This window comes from Endocarpon pusillum (assembly GCF_000464535.1).
Source record: "Endocarpon pusillum Z07020 unplaced genomic scaffold scaffold7183, whole genome shotgun sequence".
Taxonomy (NCBI): domain Eukaryota; kingdom Fungi; phylum Ascomycota; class Eurotiomycetes; order Verrucariales; family Verrucariaceae; genus Endocarpon; species Endocarpon pusillum.
In genome coordinates, this window is record NW_006916638.1 from 118,274 (window position 1) to 140,488 (window position 22,215).

The window sequence follows — 22,215 nt, forward strand, 5'->3', positions numbered from 1 at the left end:
GAGAAACAAGGAGACGCAGGGAGAAAAGGGAAGAAGGGGGGCGGGGGAAACAGTTACTCTTACGTAGAAGTAAGATGTCCTGCGATTACGGCGCCGGCCTGCTAGGATTGCTTGATTATGAAAACGCATTCCCATTGAAATCTTGTCAAGCAAGTCCATCATTTCGTTAATTCATTCATGACCATATCTAAAACCCAAGGGCTGTCATGTCCGCGCCGTCATCCTGTCCGAGACTCGGCATGGTCCACTAGGAAAATACAAAGAGAGACCGAAGTTTTCCATCCCCCACCTGTTCCAACAAAATTCACAATATTCGTACACGCTAGCCATATTGCCGGCCCTTAGTGCGGCGTGTAAGGATAGCTCTGATCGTTAGACTGATTCGCCAGGAAGGGCGACTCCTGTTGCGGGTCATATATCAGATTGGGCGGCAATACCGTCCCTGTCGACAGACCGCTCGGATGGTACGCCATCGTGCTCGTCGTATAGTGTTGCATCTGCCCCATGCTTACCTCAAACTGTGCAGCGTATGGTCCTGCTTCTGTGGGACTGGAAAATACTGCCTGTTGTGGTGGCTGACTATTGTACATGGTATCAATCTGACCGAAACCAGGATGAGATTGTGGCCCATCTGGAATCATCTGCTGTGGCGAACGGCGCACGGAATTAAATGGTGGAGGATATGTGCTTGTTGCGGATCCGGTCGCGTTGATTGGTGTGAAGGATGGAGGCTGTCGTGCATTTTGATAAGGGCCGTAGCTCATGTTGGCCGGCAGATTGTGCATCTGTGCAAACTGAGTCATATCTTGGGGTTGCATTGCGACTCGTGGATCATAGGTAGAGGTTGGTGTGTGTGAGAAATTGGGTGAATTCTGCATCGAAGCTGTGTAGTGAGAGTCTTGGCTGTAGGCACTGGGAGAAGTGGTCGCCTGCAACCCCGTGTGTTGAGGCGTAACATTCATCAGGTAGGGTGAAACGCTGTTCGGCTCCGCTTTCATGTTTCCCTGCGGACTGGCTGGATTGGGAACACGGTGCTGCCGACTGCTCCGTTCGATCGGACTGATGATAGTGTCTGGGGAGACCACGCGACTTTTAACCAATTCTAGAACAGGCATGGCAATCTGCTCCATGTGTTTGGCCAGATGAACAGTCAATTTCTTCCAACTAGTGAGGACATTCCCACAGAACTTGCAAACCTCATCTTTCGGTTTCTTCTGGGTCTCGACATGGCACATCTCAACCAATCCCCATAGCTCCGAGATTTCTTCCTGCTCCACCCGAGTCTGCCAGGCTGCCGTTGTATCAGCTACAGGCTTTGCCTTACTACTAGCTGACCCACGTGCTTTCACCTTTGGCTCTCTCTTCTTATGCTCACGAACGAGATGCTGCACAAAATTATCCTTTCGATAGCAAATATGATTGCACTCTGGCATGTTACATTTCCACCACTCGAGATGTCGGTGTCGTTCATTCTCATGTCGGACCCAGTCCGCCTTTCGTTTGAAGGACCTCGTGTCCGAACAATCCGCGAATGTACACGTAAACGGCTGTACATCCTCGTGAACATGTTTCGTCCAATCTGATGGCTTTTGGAATTTCTTGACTTTGAAACACAGGGAACACTCGAATTCTGCGGGTAGCCTTTTGACAGGAGGAAGAGGAATGCCGGCTGGAAATAGCGCAGCAGTCACCACACCCTCGGCAAACGTATTTGCTTCTCCATCAGAATCCCCGTTTCCTGAAACCTGGAACTGAGCGCCGCTGGCTTCCGGATCCTTGGTGCTCATGCGAGGCGGAAGGTCTTTTGCCTCGCCTCCCAGGTCGAAGCAGAAGCTCTTGGATGGACACTCCTTCAAGTTTTTGACGGCATGCGTGTGCTTGACTTTGTTCTCCACAAGGTTCTTATATCTTCTAACTTGTTCATGCACAATACGTTCTGCGAGGAACGGCTGTAATCGTGGATTGAGCTGCGTTGCGTGAGTCCGAAAGCCCTCAAAATTGGGCACAATGTTGTCCATCTTGACCTTGAGATCGATTCTTACTCCCTGTTCGGTGATGGGCTCTGCCTCATCCTCGTCCTCATCGATCTCCTGGTCATCATCGGCATGCACCATAGGACGTTTCTCCACCGAAGCTTTCTCCTGCATTGGTGAGACAAGAGTCGGCATCGGAGGGCCTCCATGATTAGTCATGAGCTGTGCCAATCCAGGTGTATCAGAGGATTTCGTTCTCGGAATTTCACTCTTACTCCTATGACGGCTCAAAGCCTGCCATGGACCCTGCAGAAACCCTCCGGTATCCGGGTTGGCAGACGTGCTTCGTCCTACCGCTGTGAGTTGACCGGTCATCGCCAAAAGAGCACCTCCAGTATTCACTGGAGGTGTTTTTGGAGCTTTGCCAATACTGGGAATTCGTTGAAGAGATTTAAAGCTTGATAAAGTATCTGTACGCTTCTTCTGCAATGACTCCGTACTTGAGTTATCCCGTGAGGGTTCGGCATCTTTCTTCTTAGCATTGCTGCTGCTCCTGCGTGGTATAAATCTTGACGCTTGCTTGACAAAGCTATTTCCTCGTTCGCGGGTCTTTTGAGCAAGTGAAAGCTTTCTGACACTCTGACCAGACAATATGGATTGAACATCAGTCTCGCTCAATCGTCTCCGAGTGCCCCAGGTAGCTGCGCGCGAAGCTGTCTCAAACTTTGTTGCTAGCAGATCATATTTGTACATGGCAGCGTTCGAAGTCTTCGGCTGATACACTGCGTCATATGAAATTGGCCCCCTTACCACATCCTGCCATGGCTGAGCTCTGATAAATTGGCGTGGAAGCGGCTCTTCCTGCTCCGGAGGAATTTCTTCAATGGCAGGAAATAAGCTTTGATCATCAGACAGGTGAACGTCAACGTCGGCAGGCGGAGACTCTGGAACATCATCTGCCGAAGACCGTGAGGCGGAGTCTTCAGTATACGCGCCGTTACTGTCTTCATCGAGCACGACTCCTGGACCTGGGATACATGAATCGTCCGGTGCGCTAAGCCTAGGGGTCCCAGTCCGAGCTCCAGTGCTATGAGCACGAGCTCTAGGTCTTGCCAACCTCGTGGGACGCGGTTGTGCACCCACTTCAAGTTCCTCACCAAGCTCGCTACCTGCTTCGCTCTTCTCTAACCACGAGGCGACTTCTGCATTCTTCTCATCGATTTGCCGTTTTTCTTCGATCTCTTTGGGTGACGGAACAAATTGATCGCCTCGCGCTGTAGGATCTAATCCTGTATGTCCGCTCGTGCTGTCCGGCAGCCAAGAGCCATCCTTGGCCCGTGATACGTGTGAGGACGCCGACTGACCGGGGCCATGGTGTAGTCCATCATCATCTTCATCATCCGAGTAGTGATTGGCAGGCGCCAGAAAAGCTGAAGATTGACTAGTTCGACTCCTCTTACTGGAACTTCTTACCATAGGGATGGCTGACCTGGCAGGTGAGTCGCCGCGGTTATAAGTTGAGACCATCAATATAGGACTTGGTGCTGGGATGAATGCATCTGATGGACTTGCTTGAAGACTGCTAGACCCAGAGTTTGCTGGGGTGTGGTGCGGGTTTACGCGTAGACTCCTAGACCGAGCCTTGTTCTCTTCCGGGTTGCTCTGTGGTGTCACACCAACGGGAACGCTTGTTGGGCCCATGGTTCCGTTCTGAGAATGCTGACCAGAAGGACTAGGAGTGTTTGTGAGCTGCGGACTCATCAACTGTGGCGGGATTTCTGACGGAAGAAGCGCAGAAACGACCTTTAGCTCTCGGCTTTGAATTGTATCATAGAGCGCACCGTTTATAGCGAGATGGTTAGAGTCATTTGAAGCATGTTTAGTGAGAGGTTCGGTCTTATCCAACTCGACTGGCGCACCGGATTGAAACCAATTATCTTCCCAAATGGGAGTGTGGGGGACACTTGGGTCACTGAATTGGTTCTCAGAGGAATACTCAGGCGTCTGGAAATTGTGGTCCAAGGTCGGAGGGGAGAAGGCGTGGCTGTAAGTGCCTAGATCAGCAGAATACTGCTCGGTCTCGACAATAAACTGATCTGCGGCAATTAATACGAGGTTTGCTTGTGACGGTAGGGCAAGACTGTGACGTACCTTTGAGTACATCAGACATGGGTTGGGTCAAGGAAATATTATGGTTAGGATAAGACTCTTCTGGAATTGAAGGAATGAAACGATCAAATTGATCTGGCTCTTGAGGATAATCCAGCTCTACGTCTCGATTAATGCATGAAGGCGAGCGAGAAGCACGAGGCTGGGATGCAACATTTGACATGCCTGCGGCTCCAATAAATTTATTATATAACCGAGCTTGGCCGTGTGTCAATCCGGTAGGGCCTGTCGTGGTAGCCTCAGAGAAGCTTCGTACGGAGGGAAAGCAATCGGTCGTGCTTAACTGTGGTGGTATGTTGGTCGCACCGGTATTGACCTACATGCCCTTGACTGCAGCTGGGCCACTGCAAGGGGCCGCGCTTCAAAGGATTGCCCTGAGATAGACGTCTAGGAGTTGTGTAGGTAAGAAACGTGCTGAAGGGCAGCTTGTGACCACTTTGGGGCAACAGAGGGACTGAACTGTACCACTGGTAAGCACACTTAGAGTACCGTCGTTGCGTTCACAGACAGAATTGGTGCTGCCAACTGCTTCCCAAAAAGCAGATCAACACACAGCAACGAGTACTGGATCATGCGATAAGAATAGAATAATCTTTGGATAACGAGGTGCAGCAATCGGCCTTGAGCGTTGGGGTGCAAGAACAGGTCGACAAGGCGCAACTGACCAGGGGATTCACGGGGCTTGTGAGGTTGGAGATGACATCGAAAGCAGATGATCGAGTATGGATGATATGGCGTACTCGATGGCTGATTGAGGAAACGCCTGAGGCGGTGGACTTTGCTGTCTAGTAGTATGCTAGGAATGCGCAGTACGTCCAGCGCGGAGATCACGTACATCGAAGACTGCGCAAAATGGGGGCCGTACTGGGCGCTAAACCCACGCGCGAACTCGAATTCGAACCCGAACAGATTTAGCCACGGGATCAGCCCAACGCTTAACTCGCTTAGCTATAACGTACTACGTAGTTAGACACCAGCTAGTACTGCTTGGTGATAGCTCATCCATGGATGTGGCTTGATCATCCACAAGGCAGAATCCAAGTCGCGTGAAGGGTATTATGGACGATCATTGCAGCTGTTGAAATGCATGATAGCCTAAGATGATCTCATGTACATTGTTTCAGATGCCAACGTGTCTTTGCGGTGCATGATGCATGTGTGTCGTCAAAAACTGCCAGAATTCTCCGTCATGGTTCGAGAGGGTGAGAATACTGGCAGTGGTCGTGGCGCAGCTACGCAAGTGGTTCTGAGGTCAACCACATTTTGACAAGAATGATTAGCCTTGAATGCCTGGGCAGGGCTTCCATTAAGAAGATTTTCAGATCCTGACTAGCAATGATTATTAAGATCATCGACAGCAGCATGAAGAACGACGGAGTAAGGAAACATGCTTTGAGGAATAGCCTAGCTAGCTGGACTCCACCACGTCCAGCCTTGCTGAATGTGAGCAGGGATCCCTTTTACCCACAGAATTACGGGATGTGTTGGTTTCATTGCTGAACTGCGACTTTTCCCGGGCCTAGCAGCAAACTTCAGGTATTGCTATGAGCTCCCTACGAGTGGCAAACGCCAATGGAGGAGTTGGTGAAGAGAGCTTTCCCCTGCAAATAGGTCCAAGGTTGATTTCCAACTTTATATGCCTCTGCCTGTCGAGACAGGTCTTGTGACGGTGAGAGGAGGGGATACACCAGGTTATTTGTTGAGTATGCAAAGTGTCATTGTCCCATGGCCATGCGACAAATCCTCGTCAACGGCTGCGTCGCATTCAGGCTCGGGCCGGTTGCATCCTTGGAAATCAACAGCTTCAGTCTCGAGCATGAATGGGCTAGCGGTCTTTCTCTCAATTTGAGCGTATCTCCATACCCTTACAGCTATTTCCACGAGGCCGTAAATGCAAGCTTTATGGCTAGCCATTGCAAAACGGTGAGCAACGTTCTCGACCTTTTCGATGATTGATCAATCATCGCATTCGCTACATTTGTTGTTTCTCTGGCTTGAAAATGTATATGCAGCTCGCAGGTATTTGGTCTCCAAGCAGACTCAGGGCGTCCACGTTTGTGCTTTATGTGAGTGGCTGCAGGAACGTTTCTACTCGGTCCCATCGTCTGTTAGGGAGAGTTGGATTTCAACGTAAGGTTCGAACGAGCAATATGCTGGATATCATGCGTTGCATATAGCATGCTTCCGTGACCATTGTGGCAGTACTCATATCTATGAAATTGGGAACCTCACATGGAATCGCGAGTATCTGGGGCTTTGCTGGTGGCTCAGTATTGTGACGAGGCATTCACGAGAACCTCAACGATCTGTTCTGCAAGTTGGCGAAATACCTCACGACTATGCAAGGGTCAATCACTCCCTATTACCCTAAGGGCCGGTGATGAACGGAGGAGACATTCATCCACAGCAATAATTTCCCTTAGCTCTTAATTCCTAGCGGCACACCCAAGACTCTGCAAGAGTCTATCCAGGTTCTGATTCTGCTTCTGAAGTTCATCGGATTTCGTCCTCCAGAGCGCAAGGCTCTCAACAAGCTCAGCCGTTTTGTGTAACTTCTCTTCATTTTTGCTTTTTTCAAGCGTTTCCAGCTCAGCCCGAAGGCGCTGGCTTTCTAACTTGTGCGATTCGAGCTCAGCGCTAATACTATGAAACTCTTGCTTCCATTCTTTCTCCTTGATCGAATGTTCTTGGCATATTTGGGCGACCCGTTCCTCAGCTCCTTGCGCCATTTTTCCTCGATCTTGCTCATGCTTTTTCTTTATCGTTTCGATCTCTTGCCGGTGTCTTAGAAGGGCGTCATCGAATTCTTTACTTTTCAGGCTGAGTTTGGTTTTGTGGTCTGCTTCTGAGCTTCGAGCAGCGTCCAAATCCGCCTTTTGAATACTATGCTTAGATATTAAAGATGTTAATTCCATCTGGGCCTTTGAATAGTTGAGTTTATGATCATCGACGATCTTAGAGAACTCCCTTTGCTTCAAAGCGATCTGATCCTGGGCCTGAACCTTCACATCCGCAACGTAACGCTGGCGCAGTTCTCTTTCATCATGAAGAGCTTTCCTGAGGGCTTCATTTTCCGTGTCATTAGCAAGCTTGGTGGTTTGCATTTCTTCTTTAGCCCTTCTAGTACCATCCAATGCTTCTGCCAATTCCTTCTTGCTCACCTTCATGGCTTCCAATTCGGCCTTTAGGGCTTTCTTTTCAGCTTCGGCACTTTCCAACTCGGTCACCCGAGGCCGGAGGACTGTAAGTTCTCTTTCCAGCTTTCCTCTTTCGCTGACGAGCTCTTGAATCACTTTTTCATACTCCTTTTTTGTGGCCTCTAGCTCTATTCCAACTTTGTTCAACTGTTCGCTGTGAGAGAGATGCGCTTGTTTTTCTAGCAACTCTCTAGCAGAAAGTCGACCTTGTCTTTCTTTATAGTTGTTCAGCAGTCTGTTGATATCAGGCAGGACACCAGCAACTTTTTCTAGGAGCTGCTCATGCTCGTCCTGAGCTGGAGGTGGGGATCTTGGAGAATCGTTATTCTGCAAGCTGGGTTCTGCAGGTGGCGAGAATGGCATTCCGTAATAAGGATTAGCATACACCGATGGTTGCGGTCCACCTCCCATCATTGGCAAATACCCATAGTTGATGGGTGGCATACTCTGAGGCGGCTGGGGCGCAGGGGAGGATCTCTTAGAGTCCGGAAGGGGAGCCGCTGACATATAGCCCTGGTGGTAGTTATGAGGATTGTAAACATGAAGTTGGGGAGACTGAGGTGGGGATATTCTTATGGCCGCCGATGTTACTGCTGAATTACCTGGTGCTGCGACTGAGTGTCTTGTCATGGAGTCATCAAGGCTTCTTCTAGGCTTAGATTTGGCTTGCGCAGGTGATCCATCCGTGCTAGATGGGGATGTAGAGGGATGTTGAGCCTCACCAATGCCGACCGTCGGCTCCACAGGTACTAGCTGTGGTTTGGGAAAATCTTGTTTCTGTACTGGCAATGGTGCTGTGGTAAGTTCTGGTGTGCTCGGCGGTGGTGGTGGCTGCACAGCGTCCATTGACTTCTGTGGAAGTTTCTTGGCCATCCTTGGAGTTGATGTGACACTCTGGACATCTTCTTCCACCGTTGGTTGGAGAGTCGGGGCTCGTTGTGCTACAGACCTTTCAACGAATTGTGGAGCTGGCCGGGGAGTTACCATAGCCGGCCTTGTTGTCGACAATGATGATGGTAGGTTTGAGATTGGTATATCCTCAAGTGTGACATTGGGTTGCGAAAAAAGAGTAGACGCAGAAGATGACTGAGACCGAGAGCTTTTGCCTTTCGATCTTCCCTCATCAGAGCTTCGGGGCGGCTTCTTCACAATCCGCTCCGATACATCGCCGCTTTCGGGTAAAGGTTTGCTTCTTGAGTGTTCGCCAGATCGATGACTTTTCGACGAAGGCGGGATTTGATACGCGAAAGGCGAGGTGGAAGAAAAGGAGGACTTCATGGTGCCACGAAGTGTTCATCCGAAGGAACACAAACGACATGAAAAGGTGGTATGGAATTGTGACGCGGTCCAATATCAAAGGGCTTTGGGGCGGGCCTTTCAGTCCGAAGCCTCAAGATTAGGGTAAATGAAAAATATGACAGCAATAGGGAATTGAGAACTATACGGAGTACAGGAAAAACGACAACCAGTCTAAATTTAAAACTGGGGGTGATACAGCACCTGAGCAGAAAGAAGTTAATTGGTGGTACATGCATACGTCAGAGGAGTTCGAACTGGGTCTGTGAGCACTGCAACTGGCCAGATCCATGAGATTAACCAGCGGCTTGGGCACGACAACTACAGAAGTTCCGAGTCCTCATGCTAGCTTGGGCAGCAATTTACAAAATGCAGACGAACCTGCATGACCCAAGCTGCTTATGTTAGTACCATCTTTTTGGAACGGACAGATGTTTGAACCTTCGGCAGGATCACTGGTATTAGTCACAGGCTACGAGTTTGTTCAAGATCCATAGTGCCTGATACTCGACTGATTCACGTAAGTGAGGGCGTGACTGACTACTACAGGGGGGAGGCATAACTATAGTTAGGCTGGTGCTAGTAGCGGCTAGTGCTTGCTACTCTATCACAGTCCAGTGATTTGTTACTGCAGAGCCTGATTTAAGCACGTTCATTTCAATGGATTAAAATTTTCCCCTTCAACTAATATCGGCTTAGCTGTTTTGTAAAAAGAACGTTTTCAGTAAAGATACTAGCGCTGAACTAACAGCACTTCATGGGTCCCCGTAGTACGGCCTGATTTGCTGTTACAGGTCGGATGCAGCGTCATCGGCATTCTGTTAAGGACCGGCCCGTCTAAAATTAACCGTAAAGGGCAACGCTGGCTCAAAACAATACCACTGGAACCGGCGGCCCATGGGACCTATTCCCATGTGCTGATGAGCCACCAATCCCATGGGTTTCCAGGTCTTCTCAAGGGTAAAGATTAGCAGTACATCATCAGACATCAGGGTATCTTTGTTGTAGACTAGTATACCACGCCTTGTAACCTTGCCTCCTCAAAGGATGAGTGGCTGTGCCCGGACTAATACAATATCAATTCTTAATGGCAGGAAGTGAGCATATTGATGGTGTCGCTTCGAGAACTAGCAATGACACCAAGTCTTCAATCCACCCATAGGCAGTTTTTTGAAAGCACATTGAAAATACCACTCTCCTGAAGCTCCTAGTCATTTAAGGTCTTCCAAGGCACATGTAGGCTTTAAAGTTTTGGTGTAGCTCTTGCCATAAGTTTGGCTGACGGATTGTATGGTACGCAGAAGCATGACAAACAGTAAGCTGTTTTTCTCGTTCATTTTGTTGATATCTGATGCGCCAAGTGCGCCACCATTTGTTTATATGGGACGGGACCCCTGGCCTGAACCGCTCACTGCACTGCATGTGCTCTGCTAACCCTGATCCCAAAGGACTGCGCAGGCAGTAGACGCCCGGCCTGCGTGTTACTGAACAACTTTCCTAATTCAGATCGGAGCAAGTGAATTGGAAAGAGATTACTTGAATCACAGATTTTGAGCAACGTCACTACCAACACTACTGTGATATTTGCTCAAAATGGATCAGTCATTGTCCCAGGCGAAAAACTTGCTCATTTGCATGGCGACCCGCCATGCCCATGTGTCCCCCACCATGTGCGGCCACGATTAAATAGTACCAATCCGCCCCGAGCCCGTGTATATACCTTACCCGTTGTCTACACCTTCTGCATACGAATTTCTAGCTTCTTGAACTCCTGTCTTTCTACAAGCTAGCTCCGCCAATTGCTAGACCTCTTTGAAGATTAATCAGTAATCATGGATATGTCTTCGATGAGTACGTCTGCTACGGGAATGGACATGAGCATGAGCATGAGCATGTCGCCATCGACATCAGCAACGGGTACAGCAGCTGGGGCGCCTGCTACGACCAGCAGCAGTATGGGAGGCATGGGCATGGGCGGCGGCTCCTCCTGCAAAATCTCGGTCAGTAATGCTCGTGCTGCCACGAATTTACGAGGTTGATAACGGAAAGATGTTGTGGAATTGGTATACTGTCGACGCCTGTGAGTGAAACTCTGCAAGACGAACCTCGGCAAACCAAAAAGATCCTCATTTAACTACCAGGCTTCATCTCTCGCACTTGGCATATCACGTCCGGCGGAATGTTTGCCGGTTCTTGTATCGGTGTCATCCTTCTCGTGTGTTCTCTCGAGTTCCTCCGCCGCTTGGGCAAGGAGTATGATCGATATCTTGTCCGCCAATTCGAGCGGCAGTCCTCGGAAAGAACACCTACCGAGTCTTCGGACGAGACCCTCAATGCCACTCACCATGCCGGAGGCGCAAAAGACGGAGCCGTGACAGTGACACGAGGCATTGGACAGGGACGCACTTTCAAACCCAACGTGTTGCAGCAATTCATCAGAGCTTTACTTCATATGTTACAGTTTGGTGTCGCATACTTCATCATGTTGCTTGCAATGTACTACAACGGATACATCATCATCTGTATCCTTATCGGCGCTCTTATTGGGTCTTTCATCTTCAATTGGGAAGCCCTTGGTGGGTGGCCTGGGTAAGATCTTCACTTTGTGCAGTCATTGTTGTCTAGTGCTAATCAACGATTCTAACAGCCCAGGCGACGTAAAAGATCCTACGGTTTGCTGTGGTTGAGAGTAGCCAGAGGTTATTCGAAGCTCTGTCCGGCTCCCCCTGGTCGAAAGCGCATCAAGATTGATCTGCCGAGTCTTATGAGACTTCTATCATGCATCCGATAGTTCCAGATACCAGAAGACTCATACCCGAATCTCAACCTCTCCAAATTCAATTTCTGTTTTAAGACCTGAGCCCACGTGACTGCAACCTGAACGATAAATAAGCTGCCCTGAGCTGTGGCTGTGCAAGACTGCTCCGAGCCTGAGCAGTCCTGAGCAACCCTGAGCAGTCTTGAACATCAACTGAATTCTACCCTGAGCTTATATACGCTTGCGACTTTTGCTTAATAGAGTTCTTTTGCAACACTTTAGTTGTAAGGCTGCTAAGAAGGCACCTACTATAACGCGTTGTAATTGTTCGCAGGCAAGAGGACTTATCTTAGCTTCTCTCATAGAGTCTACTCTCTATGAGATACTGACAGAGAGCACCGCGTGAAGGTATGAGCCTATCGCACTCCGCCATCTGACTGTTATCAACAAATATTTCACAAAGCCGTTGTCGGTCTCTTAGCAGTATCCACAGTTCAACCTTTTACTGCTCTCCGGCTACTACTCGCTCTACTTCTCAGACAGAGTTCCGACAGACAACCTTCAGATCAATCCAGCCTGGCCTGGGACTATAGTTCCGTTTTCTACCGCTCCACCGTGAGCTCGTGCCGTGATAGAGAATGCCGTTAGGTACTTTTGAGAATCAGCATCGGAAGAGGTGTTTCTGATATTTCTTGCCCGCTGCTTACCGTGTCTAAGTAAGGAAAAACTTCAGCCGCCCCAGGCGTATTCCTCCAGTCTCTCATGAGATCCCCAACTATAGCAAACGTTCCCATCTGGAGGTATCTCAGCAACTGAACCGACTCTGAAAATGTTCAACTTACTAAGTGTACCCCAGCTTGCTCCATACGTCTGTTCGCCTCGTCCGCCAGGCGGGGAGTGAAGGTTCCGCTTGCGTCGGTATTTGCCCAGACGGAGTAGCCAGCTTCTCTTAGTGAGAGGGCAAGGAAAGCAGTACCTAATGGCTTGTGAGTGGAATGCTCAAAAGAACACCGGAAATGACCATAACTCAACGTACAAACCTCAGTCACGATGCCAGCGAGGATGACCTGCCTCTTTCCTGTTGCCTCAACTGCTGCTCTGAACTCCGGGTTATCCCAAGCGTTGACCTCGCCATTCCTTCGAATGAGAGGCGCATTAGGATGCATCTCGATGATCTCCCGCGGTAGATACCCATTGGGACCTGCCACCAACATGTTCAGAAGGGTATCTTTTATCCACTAGGGAAGAGCATTACCCGTCTCTGCTGATGTTGTCATAACGGTCGGCAAGTTGAACAAATTCCCCAATGCAGCATGAGCAAGGACATTATTCCAAAACTCGGTCGGCGTGAAGTCCCTGACTAGTTGGGCCAGCCCAATCTGGTGATCGACGACAAGAAGTACTGCGAATATTCATGTTAGTATATTACCTTCAAGCTGCAACTCGTAGTAAATACTATCTTACCCGAATTATTCTTGTCCAGTCTCTCAAAGGTGTATGCTGAGTGAGTCCCTACGTTAGCTGACCGGTGCTTACAACCCCCAAACTTAAGCAACTCGCTTACCCTTGGCGACAACTGCGGCAATGCAAGCAGAAAGGATAAGTCTATGGGCTTTCATTTTCGCGAATAGCAACGGCACTGAATTGGCACACTGGCTTCTATGCGTTTCGAAAGGCTATGAGAGAGAGAGAGAGAGAGAGAGATGAGTTGCTGATTCAAGTTGATGTAAAAGTGAAAATCGTCGAACTTTATAGGCGACAGCGGTAGCAGCTATCCTGATATCTTCCACTCTTTCAACTCATTGTCTGCTCCTTCAAGGATGACATCGCTATTGCAAGAACCGGCCTCTGCCTTGATGTAACGTGGTTGTGTAAGAAATATTTATCATCAGCCCTGTAGTAATACGAGGCATTCGCTTGTGGTGTAACGTGGTTGTGTAAGAGATATTCATCATCAGCCCTTTACTAATACGAGGTATTTGCTTGTGGGGTAATGGGGTTGTGTATGAAATGTTGATCATCAGCCCTTTAGTAATACGGGGCAGTTGCTTGTGGGGTAATGGGGTTCAAGTTGTGTATGAAATGTTTATCATCAGCCCCTTAGTAATACGAGGCATCTGCCAGTGATGGCAATGAGGGCTAGACTAGACCTCCTGATCTAGACTCTGCTAGTGGTGGGTCATGAGATTTATGTCACTATATGTGGGATATATGTAGACGATGGATCTGTAGACCACGCTAGCTTTTCTCAAGTTCCCTGAGCAGCACCAGGACAGAAGATGAGTAAGAGGCTGAGCGGAAGTTGAGCTGGGTGACTAACTCCTGAGTCAGACAGCCAAAACCGCCAACTTAACTGGGTGCCAAGGCGCGATCAGGATTCGGTGCAGGATACTCCGTACCGTTTTAATGATAATGATATGCTCAAAAGGTTGATGATTTATAAGTATGATATATGACTTATGGCACGAGTATTCCCCAGTGCAAAGTGTAGTGTTTCAGACATGAGGATATTTTGTGACCAACATGGCGAGCACGTTATTCGTTGACGGTGGCAAGGGGGTGCAGAGTCTTGCAAGGTATGTGCGGTGCACGATGTAAGAAGCAGAATCTATGTTGGCTAAGTTAGAGGACGTGGTAGAAAATACAACGGACTGCATACTAAGCTCCTTCTGGAAGCTGCCTTCCCTAAGGGCGTCGCCAAGGCCGGCTGCTAGGGATAAACTTGCTCAAGAATCTGACCTCTAATGGTACTGCTGGAACTTGGAGGGGAGGAACTCACTCAGTCCTTGCTCAACGCATGAGGACATTACGAGCTACCAAGGGGCCAGAATCCGAACCTGCTCTGCATTTGCAGTGTGCCGCCGTAGCGGTTGAGAACTAATGCTCTCTCCGCCCTTTTGCAGTGCTTCTCAAACGATCCAGAGCAGGAAAATATTGCACTCAGACGGGATGGACTTCCCTTGGGCCATATCTAGCCCTGCCGATATGCTCATCGATCTCTTATAACAAGAAAAGTTACTATTTCCCTGTTGTCGTTCGTTCATCTCATAATTTCTATCGGTCAAATTTGATTTCTCATTCCATTCCATTTTCCTGGTACCTCTCCAGCCATCATGGGCACTCATCTCCGTCGGGCTCACATCCAGGACCATGACAATGCCGCCGGTCTGGAGACTCACTGGGGCTACCCCGATCGGGTAGTCCCCTGTGTCAACGATCAGGGAACTTGTGAGTACCTTGATGCCGTCTACCGGATGCACGACCTCTCCATGCTGTACACCTTCATCTTATGGGCCGTCATAGGTGGTGTTCTGGCGCTCTGGGTAGCTGTTCGAATCTTCAGACCACGTGAAAAGTCAACGGGACTTTTGAAGGCAACCTTTCGGGACGCAGAAGCGTCGGAGAGCAAACATGGTCAATCCAATGCACTGAGAGTCTGGAGGGCTACAACAGCCACAATAAACCATTATATGCTGCCGGAGAGCTTCACAGGTGTCTTTGGCCACATCTCGAGGGTGCAGCTAGTATTTCTGGCTGGGTTGCTGGCTTATTTGCTCATCTTCTCGTAAGCTAGATCCTTACCTGAATCGATCGCTTCTTCTGTTGTTCCATATCAAACCCAAATACAGAGTTCAATCACTACATTCACTAACATGCCTCTTCTCAATAGGCTCGTGGGTATATCTTACAGAACATGGATCACTCCGGTGAAGAAGTCACCCGGCAAGTTCAACACCCGTACCGGCCTGGGTGGCTTTTCCGACCGAGTTGGAGCCCTGGCCTATGCCCTGACACCCCTCTCGATTCTCCTTTCCTCTCGAGACTCGGCTCTTTCCCTTCTGACAGGCTTACCACATACTTCATTCCTATTCCTCCATGTCTGGACTGGTCGCATCATCTTCATCCAATCATTTCTGCACACCCTTGGGTGGACCATTATCGAAGCACGTCTCTACCAGCCTCAACCGGCCGTATATCGCGAATTCATGAGCCAGCTGTACATCATTTTCGGCGTTGTAGCCATGTTGCTAATAACGGTCTTATACCTTGGGAGTTTGAAGCGTATTGTACGACGGACCGGGTATCAGTTCTTTAAGTTGACGCATTACGTCACTGCCGCTTTGTACTTGGCCGCTTGCTGGATCCATTGGACGGGTCTGGCCTGCTGGATAATCGCAGCTATCATTCTACTTGCCATCGACCGAGGCATACGGCTTATGCGGTTATTACTTATCCATACCGGCTATCTTGGCACGAAAAACTGCGTGGGATTCAAGAAGGCAGAAGCAAAATTAAAGGTCTTTGAAGATGGAGATGGTGGGAAGATACTGCGATTAGAGCTCGAACACAACCACGGACCCTGGCGTGCTGGGCAACACTTCTTCTTGACGTTTCCGGAATTGGCATGGTGGGAGGCGCATCCATTCACACCGGCATCCCTATCTTCAGAGCATCCACAATGGCAGCGTCACGTGTACGTCATGAGAGTCAAGAGAGGCATCACCAGAAGATTGGCAGATCTGGCGATTAGCCGGGGCGGTGAGAGCTCGCTGGATGTGTTGCTGACAGGGCCCTATGGCGCGGGAAGTGAAATTACAGATACTAGCAGAGCAAAGAACATGCTTGCTATCGCAGGAGGTACAGGCATCTCGTTCGTCTTCCCACAGGTTCTGCAACTGCTGGCCAAGACTGTCGACGACCGGGAAAGGGGCTTAACACAGCTCGTGTGGATTGTCCGCAAGAGGGCAGATATTCAGTGGTTTCTACCAGAGATTGAGGGATTGAAGAAGAGCATTGAAGACCGGGTTCGTTGTGATAAAGAGAAAGTCGCCTTATACGCGGACAGGGTGAAGATTAGCATCTTGGTCACAAGACGATCAACGAACGAGCCGAAAGCGACAGGCTCATGCGTTTCAAGTCCAGTCACAAGCGACATCAGCAATGAGATAGGTGAAGATACAACCTTCAAGAATGTGGAGAGATCCTCGGTGAGTGAGCGTCTAGACATTCTCTGTGCTGGTGGGCGGTTCATCCACGTCAAACAACTGGAGAACCATCATCCTCAAATAGCGGAGCTATTGGACGCCTTCGCGACATCGTGCACAGCCGGAACAATTGATGTGGTTGGGAGTGGACCAGTAGGAATGGGTACCGACTTGAGAAGCGCTGTTGCAAGTCTGAATCATGCATCGAATGTATGGAGAGGCAATCAGACAGGGTATGTGAATCTTGTATGCGATGTGAGAGAATTGTAAGGAAATCCAATGGCCTACTTGCCTGTCTGCATATTCAAGTCTCGATGTATCAACAGATGTTCCCAGATCAAAGGACTGCATTCAGACACCGTACAGACAATAGCAATCAATTCATGCTCGTGATACAACAGCATCAAGCCACGACGGTGAATGCATTTCAACAAATATCAGCTCAGATACTAGTAGGAAGCTGCGCTTGGAGGCAAAGCATGAGCTGACTTTATTGGCTTAAGCCAGGTGCCTCTGGACCGGCCCGCAAATGAATGGGCTGCTCCGGCCACTAACTACTACAGTGCTGTGCTTGTAACTAATCCTAAAGTTAGTTAACTAACTAGTTAGGGCAATTCAACCATCGGACGTTATAAGGTGAACCTCGGAAGCCCAAGTACAAACACCAGACCACCCCCCACCAAGATTACGGCCACAATGCTATCAAGAGGAGGTAGAGCTGCGGCTCAGTCCTCGAGACAGCTTCTAACACGACAAAGCCCACGGTTCGCCTCACAATCCGCCCACCATGGCGAAAGTGCCCACCATGTCCCAGCAGGTTCCGGGTCTGAATCGTTCGGTGTACGACAAACCCCCTCCCTCAGCCTCGCTCAAATCCCCTCTTACCTCACGGATCCAATCTGACAGTTTCACAGAAAGGCTTCTACATCAGCCTTTCGCTGATGTCTGTCGGCCTCGTCGGCTACACTCTCGCCACATCCTCGGAAACCGCACCCCGGATAACACGCCTGATTGCATCTTTCAAGGAGCACCGTGAGGAACGCGATGGTCAGAGGAATGCACTACATCAGGCTGCTGCGGAGCAGGCGGCGTTTGACCGACAATTGTTTGCGTCTGCGACGCCGAGTCATTCGGGGGTCGATCTGAGGTATCCTGAGTGAGTGTTTTTGGTCCCATAGCTCTCCCATCTTTCAAAGCTTATGAGGAGAGGGTTCGCTGATGTGTTCTATCTCTAGGGCTCTAAATCGATCGTCGCCATGGAATGTGGTAGCAGGCGAAGGGGGCGCAGACCTCAGCAAGCTGATGGAGTATTATGCCCGGGAGAACGAGAAGGTGGAAAAGGAAAGGGCGGAGAGGATCAAGAGGAAAGGGAAGATTACGACTGTCTATGACGATACTACTGGTGGGAGGTTTCCGAGTTGGATGCCGTGGGTGGGTGGGAGCAAGAAGGTTGCACCTGGATTCAAGGAGTGAAATCCAATAAGAACATGTCTATATTGGATGGAAGGATTGTACATATCAGCGCGACAGATGAATCGAGGAACGGCCTTTTCGAGGCCGTAAACATGCTCTACTTTTTTTTGCTTCTACTTCTCTGGTTGTGATTTAGCCTGGTGTAAATGGCAGAGTTTGCAGTTGATTCTTCAAACATTTTCCGCTCGTCAAGAGCATATCCACCGCCCTGAATACCAATACAGTCAAGTAGCTGGTTATGTAGTATCATGCCATGCTGAACTGTGATGCCATGTCGATCTGTGATCTAGCGCTACCTCTTTGCACACCATAATATTTCGTGTATCGAAAGCTATCTGAGCCGCCAGATAATAGTACCAGTAGGCACTGGCAAAGCCTTAGGCGTGACGCATCACCACCAGGACACTCCACCCAACCCATCAGCACACATAGAGCCCTTTTCGCCAAAGACAGATGTTAGCAAAGCTCTCTGATGGTAAAGTTCCGGACCCAAAAGGAACTGGAGAGAGACATGAGGGCGGGCTCACGATTATGACATAAGGTGCCCTCCTATCCGCCTCCTCTGCCATCTCAGCATTTATTTCCGCGTCACCATTCTGTCCACCACCACTCCTTCTATGCAGATCCCTCTGCTGCTGCAACCTCTCCTTTGCTTTCTGGCTTTGGGTCGGTCCAGTGGGCGCATGGTCGTGCCATTCTTCTGACTCAACGCGGAGACGGACCAGTTCGCCCACGTCGAAATAGCAGGTTGACTCTGCAGGAGCATCGGGGGGGCGCCAGGCGTAGGTTTGTTCGTCGGCTATGCTGGTACGGGCGGAAGAGTGAGATAGAGTAAGGAACCTGGGGGTTGTATGGGAAAAACATGGTGAGGAGATGGGAAAGGCAGAGGGTGATATGGGTAGGTGAAATAGGTTCGGAGAAGGTCGGGTTGGGAAAGCGCGCAGATAAGCATAGGTGGAAATAGAGGATCAGAGCTCACGGGGAAAAGAACATAACACCTACAATGTGGATCCTTCGAAGAGCAGACTAGTCGGGACGTGTATGTCGGAGAAGAAATTCACACTGACTGAGCATGGCTCTCCATTAGCTTAGCTACAAGAATGCTGCCTAAAGGACTGCTAGACCGGATGAACATACCTCGAATACCCTGCTCTGTACAGCTAGAAATCCTTCCTGTAATGATCTCTCCCTTGAAAGGACGAAAAACGACAAGGCGGAACTCGACTATCTCCTCATCAGTCCACCCAAAAATCCCAGTGGACTTAGAAACACGCCTACCGTTGACATTGACGAAGCCATCACCGTGGCCTATGAGTCCATCGGAGACTTTCAGCAGATCATACATACAAATGCATAGTCCAATCTTCTGAACCACCTGGGGGAGCGGTCAATACGATCGATCACTCTGACACAATGCTATGGATCTGTGTACTTTGTTGGAGTATTTTTCATTGACTTTGTCCTCGACCTCATCCCGGCTCACTTTGTAGAACTCATGAGGTGGGATCTGGACAAGATCTGAGATGGTAGTCTGGGGAAGCTTGTCAGTAGGCCACTGGGAGTGATTTGCGATAAGATGGCCCGTACGAGAATGAACATCACGAAACCCGTAGCAAGAGTTTGTGCTGGTTTGAGGTATATATGTTTTGTAAGAATATCATATTGGATTGCAGAATTTATGATCCTCGACGCATAAGAAGGTTTCTTCTTGTGATTGAGCACAGAAGATTATGGTGTGTCTAGAATATAAAGTTTCTTTTATGCATTGCACCAAGACAAAGGTGTAAGGGCTTCTATATCCAGCAAAATCCCAAATTCCCACTTTGAGCTGTGACTCCAGGCATGTGGAGAAGGGGGAAAGTTGGAGAAGTCTGAATGTGCTTCGTGATCTCCAATTCTTTTTGTTTCTCGAGTCATCTCCTCTGTTTGACCACTGAGACTGAGTACATGTGTCACGTTTCACACTCCTTGACACACTCCTTAACCAGGAGACCGCTTCTATAGCTTGCTATCACTCCACGTATTCGATATGCGTCCATAGTGACCGTTACCACAGCATGGCCCAGCCTTTCTCCTTTCCCCCACCTCCCCCGCCTCCATCTCGGAAAGACTCGCAGCCTCTTTCCACGCTCGCAGGTTCAAACTACGCATCATACCATGGAAGCACTGGCAGGGGCCGACGAGACAATTCTGGTAGAGGGAGAGGTCGTGGTGATGCATCAACGGGCCGTGGATATGTGGGAAGAGGTCCCGGATTTCGCGGAGCATACGGAGGAAGTCATGGCATGGGAAGCTTTGATCACAATATCAATGGCTATAAAAAGAACTTTTCGCATCCGCAGAATCCAAGCCAGGATGCTCAGTTTCTGCCACAAAGCTTTCAAACCTCCAACTATGGGCAAAAGCGACCTTACTCTGCGGCCTTCAACAAACCGGCTACTTCCTTGCTCCGACCCCAGGCAGCACCCGCTGTACCGAGCTTTGGCGGTGATATACTTGCTCAACCAGCTTCCAAACCGACACCCTCATCAACGCCGAAGAAGAAGCCTCGAAAGCATAATCAATTAGGACTCACGCCAGCCTCCCAAGACCACGAATCTAGCTCCGATGAGGACGAAGAGACTAAGCTGTCCAGTAACATGGCTTCAGGAGCACAATCCAACTCAGCAGTTCTACAATTTGAATACAAAGGTCGCACGGCAACGCTGCAGACTCCCGCAGATATAGCAGCATGGATAGCAGAGAGGAAGAAGAATTTTCCCACCGCAGCGAAAGCTGAGGCAGCAAAGAAGGAAGCCGAGCAGAAGAAAAGAAAATGGGAAGAGAGCAAGAAGGAGAGGGCTGAGGCTCAGAGGTTGCAAAAGTTGGAGAAGGATAAGATCAGGCAAGAGGAACTGAGAAAGAAAGCTCTGGAGACTATGGGATCCAAGAAGGCCAAAAATGAGGAGGACAGTCATGACTTGACAACGACGAACCACGTGGAGAGCGAGGTGAGGAAAGCTGCACTGAAGACGGAGAAGCTGAAGCGTAAACTTCAAAAGGTTCAAAGGGATGCGCGAAAAGCGGAGGAAGCACTGGCGCGGCTGCAGCAGGGCAGAGTCACCATCGAAGAACTTGGGCCACCAGATGCCGGGCGCTCTGAAAAGTTGATGTCGAATTTACCAGATGACGGGACCGTTGCAATACTACCATCTGATACACCTGGGCGGAACGCGGACCCTTCGAATAAGATATCGGAGCTCAAAGTAGCACTGTTGAAGGACGAAGACGATATCTTAGCTGCTTCCTCCGATTCCTCACTTTCGGATGTTGACGCAGACAGCTCCGAGGCTGATGATGCCACAAGCTCATCCGGTTCAGACTCTGACTCGGATCCAAACCATCCTCCTGCTTCAGCAATAGATTCGATTTCAGAACCTGAATCAAATTCGGACTCGGCGCCCGAAGAATTGACCTCAAAGCGAACTGCACTCGATCGCATACCACCACCAACCCGGATCAATTCCTCCTCCCGGTCATCCAACGCTGCTCCGGACGAGAAGAAGCGGCCCCGCAACGCATGCAGGAACATGATGCGCTCCGGAAGGTGTCAGTTTGGAAGTCGATGTCGATATTCACATGATTTGGACGGAAGACGACCACACGGAGATGAACAGAAGATAGGTAGAAAGGTTATAGAAAGAACAGATCGGGAAAAGGGCTCCGGAAAAACGGGTCGGAAGGGTCTATATCAGGTTCTGGTAGAGAAGGAGCTGGAGGAGGAGAGAAGAGCGGTATTGGAGGTTATCATGGACATGGGGGAGAAGGGGATGCTTGAGGAACCGCGGCCAGAAGAAGCTGAGGAGACCCAAGTATAACGAATGCCAGGCAGGATCCAGATGAAATGCATGCGGCTCATTCATAACGCTGCCATGCTTACACCCGCAACCAGAGCGATCTATTGGTACTTCCCCTACGAGGGTCTGTGCCCTTTAAGCGATCTCATCGCTCTCTGTACCCGCGAGCCGCCAGCCTACATATAATAATATCCATACAGACTCCCAGAATTGTACCCAATCGCTCTCATATTGACAGCTACTGTACAGTCCGGCTATATGAAGTAATCTCCCGAATCTCGGCCGCCTGCCTACCCAGTAAGCTACTGTACAATGATAAGCCAGCGGCCTCTCACTTGCGCTATACAAACCGATAACTAAGTTAGTTACAAGAAGCCAAAGTCAAGAACGGAGCGCATCCACAAACAGCTCAGCCAACCCGAGCCAACGAGATGCGAAGCTTTCTGTGCCGAGCCAAATCCAAACCCCCGCGACAGTGCTGATGTGCAATGCTGGTCTTGTGTACATATACATACGCGTTCTGAATAC

At 49.5% G+C, this 22,215-nt stretch overlaps 7 protein-coding genes across 7 annotated transcripts in view; 3 read left to right on the plus strand and 4 right to left on the minus strand.

The window, feature by feature from the left end:
* Positions 1-341: 341 nt before the first annotated feature.
* On the minus strand, positions 342-4,305 carry EPUS_05648 (uncharacterized protein; the record flags this gene model as incomplete). Its single annotated transcript, XM_007807669.1, has 2 exons — positions 342-4,069; positions 4,125-4,305. The coding sequence occupies 2 exons, from the start codon at positions 4,303-4,305 to the stop codon at positions 342-344; spliced, it is 3,909 nt and encodes a 1,302-aa protein (XP_007805860.1).
* Positions 4,306-6,568: 2,263 nt separating this feature from the next.
* On the minus strand, positions 6,569-8,617 carry EPUS_05649 (uncharacterized protein; the record flags this gene model as incomplete). The annotated part of the gene is made up of 1 exon (XM_007807670.1): positions 6,569-8,617. One exon carries the CDS (start codon positions 8,615-8,617, stop codon positions 6,569-6,571), a length of 2,049 nt encoding a protein of 682 aa, XP_007805861.1.
* Positions 8,618-10,467: 1,850 nt separating this feature from the next.
* Positions 10,468-11,322, plus strand: EPUS_05650 (uncharacterized protein; the record flags this gene model as incomplete). Its single annotated transcript, XM_007807671.1, has 4 exons — positions 10,468-10,635; positions 10,685-10,715; positions 10,777-11,224; positions 11,283-11,322. The coding sequence occupies 4 exons, from the start codon at positions 10,468-10,470 to the stop codon at positions 11,320-11,322; spliced, it is 687 nt and encodes a 228-aa protein (XP_007805862.1).
* Positions 11,323-11,954: 632 nt separating this feature from the next.
* On the minus strand, positions 11,955-13,012 carry EPUS_05651 (uncharacterized protein; the record flags this gene model as incomplete). Its single annotated transcript, XM_007807672.1, has 7 exons — positions 11,955-12,044; positions 12,101-12,187; positions 12,236-12,369; positions 12,430-12,594; positions 12,649-12,795; positions 12,858-12,893; positions 12,958-13,012. 7 exons carry the CDS (start codon positions 13,010-13,012, stop codon positions 11,955-11,957), a joined length of 714 nt encoding a protein of 237 aa, XP_007805863.1.
* A 1,494-nt stretch (positions 13,013-14,506) lies between these two features.
* On the plus strand, positions 14,507-17,851 carry EPUS_05652 (uncharacterized protein; the record flags this gene model as incomplete). The annotated part of the gene is made up of 5 exons (XM_007807673.1): positions 14,507-14,958; positions 15,064-16,611; positions 17,137-17,218; positions 17,293-17,534; positions 17,614-17,851. 5 exons carry the CDS (start codon positions 14,507-14,509, stop codon positions 17,849-17,851), a joined length of 2,562 nt encoding a protein of 853 aa, XP_007805864.1.
* Positions 17,852-19,908: 2,057 nt separating this feature from the next.
* EPUS_05653 (uncharacterized protein) lies at positions 19,909-21,708 on the plus strand (the record flags this gene model as incomplete). Its single annotated transcript, XM_007807674.1, has 1 exon — positions 19,909-21,708. One exon carries the CDS (start codon positions 19,909-19,911, stop codon positions 21,706-21,708), a length of 1,800 nt encoding a protein of 599 aa, XP_007805865.1.
* Positions 21,709-22,018: 310 nt separating this feature from the next.
* The window catches only part of EPUS_05654 (uncharacterized protein), a gene marked incomplete at both ends in the record, with an annotated part of 1,021 nt that continues 824 nt past the window's right edge, over positions 22,019-22,215 (minus strand). Inside the window, one exon of the mRNA XM_007807675.1 lies at positions 22,019-22,027. Coding sequence (XP_007805866.1) covers positions 22,019-22,027 — 9 coding nt within the window. The remainder of the gene's footprint in view (positions 22,028-22,215) is intronic.